This window comes from Eubalaena glacialis, chromosome 1, assembly GCF_028564815.1.
Source record: "Eubalaena glacialis isolate mEubGla1 chromosome 1, mEubGla1.1.hap2.+ XY, whole genome shotgun sequence".
Taxonomy (NCBI): Eukaryota; Metazoa; Chordata; class Mammalia; order Artiodactyla; family Balaenidae; genus Eubalaena; species Eubalaena glacialis.
The window spans coordinates 31,029,969-31,043,347 of NC_083716.1; the positions used below are offsets into that span (position 1 = coordinate 31,029,969).

General features: G+C 48.7%; 1 protein-coding gene across 2 annotated transcripts in view; it reads right to left on the reverse strand.

The window, feature by feature from the left end:
• UBTD1 (ubiquitin domain containing 1) overlaps positions 1-13,173 on the reverse strand; it is a 50,913-nt gene extending 37,740 nt beyond the window's left edge. The window contains exons 1-2 of one of the 2 annotated variants that reach the window (XM_061194757.1): positions 12,670-12,719; positions 7,881-7,919 (exon numbers count right to left, since the gene is read on the reverse strand). Coding sequence is in view for 1 of the 2 variants with exons in the window: in XM_061194756.1 (XP_061050739.1) it covers positions 12,670-12,739 (70 nt within the window). In the remaining variant the exon portion in view is untranslated. Of the gene's footprint in view, positions 1-7,880; positions 7,920-12,669 lie in introns of both variants that reach the window. The other variant, XM_061194756.1, reaches the window with a different exon arrangement.
• Between the last annotated feature and the right edge of the window lie 206 nt (positions 13,174-13,379).

The window sequence follows — 13,379 nt, forward strand, 5'->3', positions numbered from 1 at the left end:
AAGTCTCTCCTTAGATATTTCCCCTGGGCCTAGGGCCCTGGCATAGATGAATGCCCAAGGAGTGGTGCTGTCAACAGTAGCAAACTGAGCATCTCTGTCCGGGGCTGCAGGAAAACGTGCTTAATGGCCAAGAATGGACCAGACATCCAGGCCCTGGATCTTCCATGGGACATATGTCAAAGCAGGGCAGAGCTAGGCTCAGCTTCAGGTAGGAGGGGTCAGCTACAGATTAAAGGGTCCAATGTAGCTTTCCTTCTGCCTATGGACTCCAAAGACTAGCCCATTCTGCTCCTCAGGGAGCGGGACCAAATAACAGCGCATACAGCATGTTTCAAAAAATAATTTGGGGCCTTACAAAAAGCCATAATAGCAGCAAGTTTCCAGTCAAATAAGGCCTCCCTTGTCCTCACCAGCCAGCCCTGCATTGGGCCACAAACAGGAATATCACACTGGGCCAGACCCGGATGACCTCTGGGTTCCATGAACCTGATGTGAGAGCCCAGAGGGAAGAAGGGCAAATAGCAAACAGAGAAGTAAACCTGGGGCATAAACACAGCCGTACAGAGCACTGTCAGCTCGCCGGGGACTGTCCCCTCAGCTCACCCTGCAACCTTGGAGCTGTGTGTCATGAATCTGCACACCTGGGTGTGCCCACATGGAAATGGGTTTGGAATAAATAAAAACAGATCACAGAAGCTCAGTATTATTCAGCCCACCACACCGTGAGCTCCTTGAGGAAAGGAACTGACTCTTCACGCTGCGCCCTGTGCTAACACCATGGCCGGGACAAGGCAGTTACGGTGAATATTTAGAGGCAGTTTCCCATAGCGGTTAAGATACAGGCCCCTGGGGTACAACTACTAGGATTCAAACAGCAGTTCCCCCACTTTCGTGGACAAGGGTCTTAACCTCCCTGAGCCTCAGCTTCCTCATCTGTAAAGTAGAGGTAATTATGCCTACCTCCTGGGGCTGGCGTGAACACTGAAGACAGTGATGTCAAACACGTAGTAGGGTGCCTAATGCACGTGGTAATCACCACGTAAACGGGACTGATTCAGGGGTAACGATTCCTGGAGCTGCTGTGAGGGTTCGTGAAAGGAAATGCTCCGGCCACATGACAGTCTATTTTGGGGGAACAGAGAGCATTGCATAAGTGAAAAAAATCAATGCCATGTGTGATATCCCATGTTCCAGAGGACAGTGTGGTCTGTTTAGCAGACACTGCAGTAGGGGTATGTGGGGAGAGGTGGGAGGAGGGACAAACCCATGAAGGCTGTCGCAAAGTACGCTTTCTAACATACTCGGGATACATGGTGCAAGAACTGGCAGAAGCAGACTATTTGATAGTCATGGGTGGCAATGACGTCAGTAAACCAGCTATACCTGTTTAGGGCCCGGTGAGCCCTCAGTTGAAACTGACAGTGAGGCAGGTGTTTCATGGAAGGAATGCAGGGCTGAAAATTGAAAACAGTAATCTGGGATCCGAAATCTTCCATTTCTCACCATGTGACCCTGGGCGCAATAGTTAGTATCACGGAGCCTCTCCCCTAATATGAAGACAACATCACTCGCAGTGAATTAACAGGAGGATTACAGGAGATAAGTATGAAGTACCTACTGCAGGCCCTGCCACACAGTTGGTACTCAATAAACAGCAGTATATAATAACTATAAAACAACTGTTTTTGAATCCAGTTGCAGGGGGTTGTGTATCAAGTGTGGAAAAGTGGCCCTGCTGTGGATGTTTATCCCTGCTTTCTTGGAAGTTCATGGAGGAGGTGCCAGGTTCCAGGAAGGAAGCCCCAGCAGACCCAGACACGTTCTGCCAAGCTGAAGATGAGCACACTGAGGGCACTGCCAAGCCCTGACCTACCAGGCAAGAAGTGTTTGCATCTGTTCCAAGAGAGCCCAGAAAAGTAGCTACTAGTTGTTGCTGGAATCGGCAAGAATATGCGGGACATTGCAAGAGATCTGTAACTAACAAGAGTTGAAGTTCTCAAGTTTTTGTGAATGATTCACATTTTTTAAAAAATGAAGCTAGATTCAAGGCTATCTCTGCAATAATATCACTCTTGTGCAACTTGCTTCCCGTTTGCTTTCCTGAATGAGTGGAGTTACAAGAATGGTAAATAGCCAGGGTACAGAGCAGAAGCTAGGTCTTGTATATGAACTTCACTGGCCATATACCTCAACTTGGGGGGAAGAAGAAGGCTGGGGACAGCTGGCTTAAATACAGTGCCAAGCATGCTGATAATAATGAAAAAAAAATAACTACTATTTACTGAATATTTTAATATGCCCCAGGCACCAGTCTAAGGATTTACGTGCTTTGACTCATTTCATCCTCAAGACAACCCTATGAGTAGATACTGTTATCTCCATTTTACAGGTGAGGAAGGTGAGGCCCCCAAATCCAAAACAACTTGCCCAGATTACACAGCTAATGAGCTGGAGGAGCTAGGATAAAAAAATGCAAATGGATACTAAGTGAATAAAATATTTGTCATAATTGTCATAATTACCTGTTACCAAAAGAAAAACTCTACCTTATAAACCTCCTCTTTGAAAGACCTCAGATTTTGCAAATCAAAAGAAATTCAGGGTCAGCCCTTGCTATACACTCTGAGTGCAGGGGAAGGGCCAGAGGGTGGCCAGAGTCGGACTTCCCAGGTCAAGGTAAGGGAGGCTACACTCTGCTCTTCCCAATACTCTGAGCTGAACAAGAGTCAGTAGAATACAAGTCCCCAAAGAAACAATGAACTTAGCCTAGGTTATTGTCATTAATGGCCCACTGCCATCATTTGTTAAGCATCTGCCGTGTGTGAGCACTGCACTGATCACTTCACACAAATCATCACATTTAATCCCTGAATACCTGAAGGGGTCTACTCCTGTCCCTATTTCACAGATGCAGAAACTGAGGCTCTGACCTGAGGCTTTCTCACCACAATGAGATAGCAGAGGAGCCATTGCCTCCCATGGCTTCTGCCTAACTTACTTGTCAACAACCTTGGGCAGCTCTTAACATCCTAAGTCTCAGTATCCTCATCGGTAAAACAGGAAAAATGATTCCTGCCCTGATCACCTAACAGGATGGTTGTGGGGATCAAATGATACATAATATTTGAGAAAGCACTTTGAAAATGGCAAAATGAACATAGCAAGGGATCGTTAGTCTTATTAATTACAAAGAATGACACCTGATCCTGCAAGCACTTTGCTAATGTGACTCTGTTGCCTTTTTTCCCTTGGGAATTTGGGGATAATTCAAAGTCTGCAGAGCCAAGGCGCTCTTTTCTTCAAGTCCCTGGCATCTGGGCATTGGGAAGTGGAGGTTCCTTCTGGGAGAAGAGGGAGGAAACAACGCTGTTTGCATTCTGCTGGTGTTCCTCTTCAGGAACAATTTGGCTGAGATTCTAGTGCTTCCACCACACTCAGCCCATAAACATGCAATGCACATTTACTGAGCACCTACTATGTGCCAAAGTGCCAAGTACTAGATGCATAATGATGGACTCATGGGGCCCCGAGATATAGTCTGGGGGCGAGGAAATGAGAGGAGGAGGAGACAGCAATGGGAAGGGAGCGGAGTGACTCCAGTCCTTGCAGCTTTGCAGACTTCACAGCCACCTCCCGATTCTTCTCATGGGGATGGGGGGAGGCAGCACAATGGAATGAGCTCAGAGCACTGAAATTCGAGTCAAAGTATTAAAGTGAGTCCCAGATCTGCCCCTGCTCAGCCTGTGACCACCAGAAATCAATTTACTTTCCCCTATGTAAATTGGGTAGGAATGTTCCCATAAGGCAAAATGAGGAGAATCAAAAGAGATGATTGACTGAACAAGGTGAGCAGGGTGCCTGAAGGTACTCGATAATAAACTCTTGTTTAAACAAAACAAAAAAACCCTGTGCTCTCTTCCTCCCATTCCTGGGAAGGTAAACTATACAGGGGCCAAAAGCTCAGGCTCTGAGATCAGGCCCTGCTGTTTACAAGCTGCATGGCCTTAGAGAGGAGACATTACCTTTCTAAGGCTCAATTTCTTCCTCTGTGAAAAGGTGATAATAGTATCCACCCATAGGATGGATGTGAAGATTAACCAAGAGACTGCACAGGAGTCTCCTGGCACATGGTACACACCCAGCAAAGGTGAGCTGTTGCTAATTGCATCTCTACAAGCCCTTAAAAACAACAAAATTCCAAGTCCACAGGCTCGCCTCTAAGATCCAGGCTGCCTGGTAACTGGCTGGCTGCCTAGGTTTGGGCTCTGGTGCCAGCCTCCCAGAGGAGACAGGTACAAATGAGGAGCCATTCCCGTCCCCCTACTCCCCCAACCCCATACCCTGCAGAAGGTGCCCCAGCCCTTTTCCTGACAGGTTCCCCTTTCCGAGGGCAATAAGGGACACAAGTTGAGGGCCTGGGGCTGGTCAGAGGTGTGAGGGCACACTAAGCTTGGTCTCCCTTCTCTGTGGGCTCAGAAAGCAGGGAGATCTTGTCCCCAACAGCTTAGAGAGAAGCACATGGCCTGGAGCAGCGGACAAGCTCACCAGGATGCCATGTCGTTATAATACTCCCTGCTTTTTACCCATCCCAAGTGCTCCCACCTGAACCACAGTCCTGCATCTCTTGTGCAAAAGGGAGCGCTCAATATGAGTAAGACAGCATTAATGTTCTTCGGGAGCCACATGAATTGTAACAACAAAGAACTGCTTTGCTTAACTGGAAGCCACTGTCCATCCATCCCAGCCATCGACCACATTATTAGAAACTCAGAAGCAAGCCAGATTCTGACTGACCAGAAAAGATGTCACAGAATCTACCTGCCCAAACTCCTGTACTTCCCTCTCTGGAGGGCCCCTCGGGCTTCACTTTGAGCCCATCTACTCTCTCTCTAGGTACAAGTCTAACAATCTCAGCCATATGTTCCCCCAGGAAACTGGAGGGGCTGCTATTTGAGCCTGGTAGTCAGGATCTCAAGAAGTGACCACTATGATGAGATGCCACTGCACACCCATTGGGATGGCTATTATCAAGAAGACAGAAAATAACAAATATTGGTTAGGATGTGGAGAAATTGGAACCCTTGTGCATTGTTGGTGGGAATGTAAAATGGTGCAGCCGCTGAGGAAAACAGTATGGCGGTTCCTCAAAAAATTAAACACAGAATTAACATATCATCCAGGAATCCCACTTCTAGACATACACATAAAAGAACTGAAAGCAGGGACTCGAACAAATATTTGTACACCGATGTTCACAGGAGCATTATTCACAAAAACCAAAAGGTGGAAGCAACCCAAGTGTCCATCAACAGACGAATGGATAAGCAAAACGTGGTATAGACATACAATAGAATTCACCCCTAAAAAGCAAGGCAAGTGACACATGTACAACGTGGATGAACCTTGAAGATATTATGCTAAGTGAAATAAACCTGACACAAAAGGACTAATATTGCCTGATTCCACTTCTATGTGGTACTCAGAGTAGTCAAATTCATAGAGACAGAAAGTAGAATGGTGGTTGCCAGGGGCTGGGGAAGGGGAGAATGGGGAGTCTGTGTTTAATAGGTACAGATTTTTAGCTGGGAAGATGAAAAAGTTGTGAAGATGGATGGTGGTGATGGCTGCACAACAATGTGAATATACTTAATGCTACAGAACTGTACACTTAAAAGTTGTTAAAATGGTATATTTTATCTTGTGTATATTTAACCACAAGTTTTTTAATGAGGAAAAAAAAAAGTGACACTGACTACCAGGGAGAAGACAGAGCAACAATTATAGGTGGAAACGTGAACCCCAGAAGCACAGCAGCTGGGAACCATTTAGTTTGGGACCCAATGCCCTACATTCTGAAAAGCCTGGGGGCCTCACACTGTCGTGAGTACAGTAACTGATCAGGCAGGACCCGCTATTCTCATTCAGAGCCCAGAACAGGGTTCAAGAGCCTACCCACACCAATACTGCTTGGGACCTCGAGGCAGGCCACTGTGTTATGGGCTCTTCCACAGCAATTTACCTGCCACCTGCCACCAGTTCACCCCCACCTTCTTTCAGAGATAAAAGCTTTTGAGAGAAAGAGGCTTTTGTGGTCCCCATCTCCACCAAGCAGGGCTTTGTACATACAGGTCCAAACTCAACACCCCCAAGTTGCAAAGAGGAGGTTATTCATGCTCAGTATACTTTGCTGGGAAGCATATCATCCGTTTCAGAAAGATTCCCATCCAAAAATAGTTTTTAAACATTTCTTTTATAGTTTTGCTCTTTAAAAAAGAGTAAGCTTCAATGATCTGGGGAAAATCACTGGCTATGGTTTTTGTGTGTAAAAATCCTCTACCTTTGAATAATGGGAACTTCGTAAGTTCACAAAGTCTCTTTTCATCCAGGATCGCACTTGATTCTTACAGTCTCTCTGGGAGGTGAGCAGGGCAGCAGTCATCCCATTGTACAAATGGGGAAACTGAGGCTCAAAGAGATCAAGAGGCCTGTCCAAAGTTGCACACACAACTAGGAAGGAGCAGAGAACCAAGGCCTTATTTCCCATCAATGGCAGATGACACTCTGGATTGGGACCTCATATTTGAGCAGACCATTAAGCCATGAAAGTAATTTTAAAAACAATGTTAGTTTATTTTATCCCTACAACATCTCTCTGAAGTAAACTGGAACTATGATCTTTTTTTTTTTTAAGAGATGATTAACTGAGCAAACAAGTGACTTGCCCAAGATCACCATTCAAGAAAGTGGCAAAGAGACCACACCCCCTCCCTTTTGAATACGTTCAACCTTGACCACAATTTCTTGACCTTAGCATACTCAAAACTTAAAGGAGCTTATGCAGTTTTTATATAGGTTGCACCATATTTCTGTGAACTTGGCAGGGAGTAGACATACCTTTATTCTCTTTTTAATAGCTGGAAAAGAAAAAGAGGTTAAAGAAATCTTTAAGTTCCTTTTCAGCTCTAAAATTCTATGATTCTAAAAATTCCCCAGCAAGTCAATTCGATGGGTAGAGAGGCCTGGAATCCACATCACCCGCCTTCCTGCCTCACACTCTATCAGACCACCCCACACCCACCTCTTGAGTTAATGACCACAAATACCATGTGTGCCTGGGAGAAGGGTCCACTCTTACATAGTTGCACACGTAAAATAACAAGAAAGTGCTAACTGCTTGGTTGGGACCCTAGTAAGGGGCTTCACTCTGTTCTCCTGCTTCAGCCCCAGCATCTCCTAGCAAGAGGCTCCCAAACCACGGGAAATTACATCTCAGGTATTTGAGACCTTACCCAGGCCTGGGGCGAGAGAGAAGCCAGTCCCAGGAACAGAACACCACTTTGAGGTTGCAGTTAAATCCGTCCATTAGGATACATCCACCCACCTAAGATGAGACAGCAATCAGGGCTGCTCATTCCTGTTCTTCTACAGACTTTACCCACTCTGTTCTACACACTAGCTTCATCCACAAATATTTATTACGCATTTACTACATGCCAGGTGCTGCTCTAGGTGCCATGGAACGAACAAATAAAAATCTCAGGTCACACGTAGTAGGGGAGATAGCCAATGTCAGGTGGTGGTGAGTGCCAGGGAGAAAAATAAAATAGGCAAAAGGTGGTAGATAATGCTGAGAGCAGGTAGTGGAAGGAAGAGGATCAGTTTTAAAAAGGACGGCCTGGGAGGCCTTGACTGACAAGAAGGGAGGAGCCTTGGAGGAGGAGAGAGAGGGACCCATTCAGATTTCAGGGGGTGGAACAGGGGATGAAGAACAAGAGATGGCTGAGGAAAGGCAAGGTGGTGAAAATCCTATCGTGTCTTGTAGGCCAACACAAGGACTCTGAATGAGACAGGGAGCAAAGGAGTAACAGAGTCTGACTTACAGTTTACAGCATCTCTCTGGCTGCTGTGATGAAAATAGTCTGTCGGGAGACAAGGGAGGAAGCAGGAAGGTCAGTTAAAAGGCCGATGGTAGCTTAAACCAGGGTGAAAGTGGTAAAGATGGTGAGAGTCAGGTTCTGGATACATTTAAGGCAAAGACAACAGGATCTATTGATTAAGCGGAGGTGGGATTGAAAGGGAGGAGTCAGGGATGATATTAGAGTTTTGGGGGCCTGAGCAACTGGAAGGATGAAATCACCATTAGCTGACTTTGGGAGGACAGGGGGTGGGGTGGGCCTTCATTCTGTTTTGGAAATGTTAAACTGAGAAGCCTTTTAGACATTAGGTGTGTTGAGCAGGCAGCAAAATATACAAGGCTGGAGTTGGAGAAACTGGGCTGAAATTATACATGTGGGAGTCACCAGCATATATAATAATACAAAATTGTACGTATTATCATACAAGATTTCTATGTATGATCACACACACTTTGTATGTTTACTGTCTGCGCCCCCCCAAAACTATAAGCTCCATGTGTCTAAGGACCCTGTCTGTTCACAGCCAGCAACGTGCCTGGCACTCAGTAAATATTTACTGAGCAAATGGAGAAGTTGCCCAATTACTCCCTCAAGAATAGCCACAGCAGCCCACACAATGAGAAGTAGGCTCTCTTGCAACCACAGGGCCAAGCCCAGCCAGCCCAAAGCAGGGCCCTGGGTCTGTCCACCCCGAGCTTGAGATTCCAGAACGTAAGTGGATATGCTTGGCACATCACAGATAGCTGGGTTTCAGCCCTGCCACATTCTCAAAGGGTGGAACTGGGCAAGACACCTGCCTGTTCTACCACCTCTATTTCTCCCCGGGATGGGCAGGGGAGGGGCTGCCTCACCCACTTCATGGGCAGAGATATCGGATCTATCCAGGGTATATGCATGGGTTGGTGGGAGCCCCCCAAAGGAGTAATTCCCCACGTATTCTCTGGAGCATGCAAAGACCACCCAGCACCTGAAGGGGAGAACTCAGACCTACTGAGAATGTATTAAGAGTAATAGGTTAAAAAAAAAAAGAGTGACAACCACAAATCTTGATGAGATGAGAGTACCGCCTAATCCTTCTAGCTCTTGGAAGACTCCCTGACCGGTAGGCCTTGTGTCTCTGCTTCACCCATCAAGTGACTAGGAAGACAGAACTAAGGCCAAAGAGTGACATAAGAATGCATAAGATTTCAGCTCATTAACTTTCCAGTGTAGAACAGCTGCCTTTGTGAAGATGATAAAAACAGCTCTAATGATCTGGTATAGCCCCCTCCCTTTCTGAGATATTGCAAGTGTGACCCAGAGAGGGTTAATGACTTGCCCAGGGTTACCCAGCTGCAGGCCTAGACCTAGAAGTCAGGTTTTAGCTCTCTGTTGAGGGTTTCTTCCCACTATGGCAGTGGCGAAGGAAAGATAAGAGTTACGGTGGGAGGCAGGGGGAGTTTTAGGCATTAGTCTTACAACATGAAACTATGTCCTTGTCAAAGGGTAAATTGCAGATGTCACAGGAATGCCAGGTGCACGCTGTGAAGTTAAGAAAGAGTCCATCCCGGGCTTCCCTGATGGCACAGTGGTTAAGAATCCGCCTGCCAATGCAGGGGACATGGGTTCGAGCCCTGGTCCAGGAAGATCCCACATGCCATGGAGCAACTAAGCCCGAGCGCCACAACTACTAAGCCTGCGCTCTAGAGCCCGTGAGACACAACTACTGAGCCTGCGTGCTGCAACTACTGAAGCCCGTGTGCCTAGAGCCTGTGCTCCGCAACAAGAGAAGCCACCGCAATGAGAAGCCTGTGCACTGCAATGAAGAGCAGCCCCCGCTCGCTACAACCAGAGAAAGCCTGCGTGCAGCCATGAAGACCCAACGCAGCCAAAAATAAATAAATAAATAAATAAATAACTTAAAAGGTAAAAAAAAAAAGAAAGAGTCCGTCCGTTATACCAAACTTGTCATCCTCCAGAGTTCCCCTTGGCTTTGGACTGTATGAATAAAGCTATTCATAGTAGGACCCACAGAAGTGAAATAAAGATACACTAGCAGATTTTTTTTAAATGCAGATATATACCTCAGTAAAACATTTAGGTGAAAATTTTATTTATTTATTTAATTTATTTTTAAATTTTTTTTTTTTTTTTGGCTGCGCCACATGGCTTGTGGAATCTTAGTTCCCCGACCAGGGACTGAACCCAGGCCACGGCAGCGAAAGAGCCAAGTCCTAATCACTGGACTGCCAGGGAATTCCCGTGTAAGCCTTTTAAAATCAACAAATATTGAGTGCTTCCTCTGTACAAGTCATTGTGCTAAGTGCCTAGTGTGCGTGTGTGTGTATGACTATATGAGTGAGTGAGACAGAGACAGACACACACACAAGGTCTTCAAGGCTTACAATGCAGTTGCTGATATGACTGTAACATCAAAGAAATGATTAATAATATGGAGTAGATAATTGTTAAGTAAGTGGTATAATGGGACTGCAGGAGTTCTCAGAAAGAGCAATCATGTTTGCTGGGGGGTGGGGGGGACTTGTCAGGCAAGGTGCTTCCAGAAAGATAAGGGATTTGAGGTGGACCTTGAAGAGAAGAAAGGCTCTTGATAAGAAGGGGGAAAGGGCACGAGCAAACACAGGTGACATTAATATCAAAGAAGAGAAAGAAATCACGCCTTAAAAGGTAGGACTGGACCAGACTTGAACAGCCTTGAAAGTTAAAGTTCCTGTAGGAGTGGGAGGGGCAGAAAGATTTCTGAACATAGAACTTACAGGGTTCAGAACAGGTTAATTTAACAAATGCCTTCTGGGACACTACCATGTGCAGGCACTGGATGAATAACTGAAGATGTACTTGCCTTTGGTGGGGAACTAACTTCAGTCTGGGAGATGAGTTGGCCTTGAGGTGACAAAGGGCAGGTTTGTAAGACCTGCTGAAGGAAGAACCAGCAGGGCCCAGCGAATGACTCCTCCAGGACATGGAGACAAAGACAGCAGAGAGAATTCTTCAAAGTATAAATTTAGGCAGCTGGAAGAATGGAAGAGTAAAAGGAAGCTAGTTGAGGAGGAGAGATGCAGAGCTGGTTTTAGAACTGTTGAACCTGAGGTTAACTACATCTGTGTCCAGTGGGCATTTAGATATATGAGTCTGGGGTTGGAGAGGCAATAGTTGAAGATACAGCATAGGGGCCTTCCCAGTGGACGAGTTGGGGGGCTGAGTAAGATTCCTCTGGGAGGGAGCATGATGAGAGAAACAAACGGAATGTCAAACTGATCATGGGCGTCCCACTCTAGGAGGTGATGGCGGGTGGGAGTGATCAAAGAAATAAACAATGCCAAGGAGGGAAAAGTTGGGGGAAGTGTTGGAGTTTCAAATGGGAGAGGGTTGTCAACAATAAAAAATGCTACAAATCAACTATGTGGGCTGAGCACATAAATGATATTTGTTGAATAAGTGAATGAATGAAAGGAAGAAAGCCTTTGGATTTGAGAATCAACTTTCCTCAGTCAGAAGAATGGCCAGGGTTGCCCTCAGACAAGAGGACTTAATGCTAAATTTTACGTCGTCCTCCCTATAAACACATGTTGCTTCTTGCACAAGTCATCCTGTCCACCACACAGACATCCTTCCCTGCTTCCCCCATGTTTCCCCTCATCTTCCGTCCCAGTTTCCGGAACTCAAGCAACACAAACTTTCAGTGTCAAAGGAGACAGGAAACTCCAACTAGAGTTTCTACTTCATTAACAACTCTGCCTGTGGCTCCTCTTACATAAAGGGATATGTGGCAATTGAGTGGAACAGGAGACTGCATTCTAGCCCCAGCTGTACTACTGACTAGCTGTGTGGCTGGGGACAAGCTGCTCAACCTCTCTGGATCTGGGCTTTTCATAGACAAGAGAAGGTAGGTCTATTTGGACTCTAGACAAGTTTCGAAGGTCTCTTTCAGCTCTAAAGTCTAAGATTTTATCATTCTCAGAAGGCCCTCGCAACACCCTCAGAGAAGGAAGTGAAGTGAGTACAAGACCCGGGGAAACGACCGCCAGACCTCTTACCCAGGCGAAGCGCCAGGATAGGAGGAGTGTACCCAGAAAGTGAGAAGGAGCTGCCGGCCCTCGCGGATCACCAGGGAGCAGATCCCATTCCCAAGGCTGGGAAGGATCCCAACAACCCGAGTGTGATTCCCACCCCGCACCCCACCTTTCCTAGACTCTAAGACGACCGGGAGGCTCTAAAAAGCCCTGCGGGAAAAATAAAGATTTCTTTCCCAGAGTCCTGCGCTGCTTTTGCAAGTCGGATTCCGGCAGACACGATCTGCAGCCCGATAATGACACAGTCTTTGGAAGGAGCGACTGTTCTCGTTTCGCTCGCTCCGAGTTCTGGGGACGCCTGGCCGCCGGCGCCGTGCCCCGACGGGCGGGCGTCCGACCCCGGTACCGCTGACGGGCCAGCGGCGCCCCCCCCCGGGGCTCTCCTCCCCGCCGCCGGCCCAGCTGCGGTCTGCAAACATTTCCTGCCCCCGCCCCCACCCCCACCCGTAGCTTCCCAGTTGGAGCGAGTTGGGCTCGCAGCCGGGTCAGCGCTCACGGTTGCCCCAACTCGGCTCCCCCGGCCCGCGGGGCTGGGCAGGGGGACCCCGTCTGGCTCCGGAGCAGCCATCGAGGAAACCCAGGCGCCAGGAGCCGTGGGAGGTCGCTCGGGAAGCCCAAGTGTCGGGCAAGGAGGACAACTGGCGGGGCGCCGACGACCCTGCTCCCTTCCCTGTCGTTACCTGCTCGCTTGCGGGGGTGTCCTGGGGCGGTCGGCCTCTCCCGGCGCTGTCTCCCCACGCAGTTGCCCATGCTGGCTCCTCAGCCGGGCCCCATGCACCGGAGGCGGCGTGGTGGTCGGCTGCTCCGCGCTCCTGCCTCGGACGGCGGCGTCCCGGGTCAACGGCTCCTGCCGCCCGGCATCCGGAGCTCCCCGATCTCCCCCGGGGGCGTGCTCTACCCCTGCACCGGCTTCGCCACAAACTTTGCGGGCGAGGGGAGAGAGGGAGGTGACCGACTACCCAGCACAGTCCCAGGTGGCCGGGCCAGGGGGGCCCGCGACGGTGCCCGGCCGGAGACCAGCTCCGCTGGAGGGGCGGAGAGAGGGGGCGGGCACCGCCGCAGCTACTCCCGGTTCGCTCGGGGCTCCCAGCTGGGGCCGGCCCCCCGGAGCCTGTCACTCACCTGCCTAACCCCGCCCCAGCCCGGCCCCGCTCCCTGCCATCGGCTCTCGGTGCCCGCGCCGGCGGCACCGCCCCCCCCAGGTGCGCATGTGACCGACGACACCGCCCCCTTGGGCCGGCCTGGTTTTCTCATTGGTTTCCCCCAGGGTGCGTACCGCCCCTCGACCCCACCCAGCCAGGTGCCCGCCCCACCGCCAGTCTCCCAGGGAGCTGGGCTGGGAATTATTCGCCTTCAAAGGCCCCCGGCTGCGTGCCCAGCAGCCGCCCTC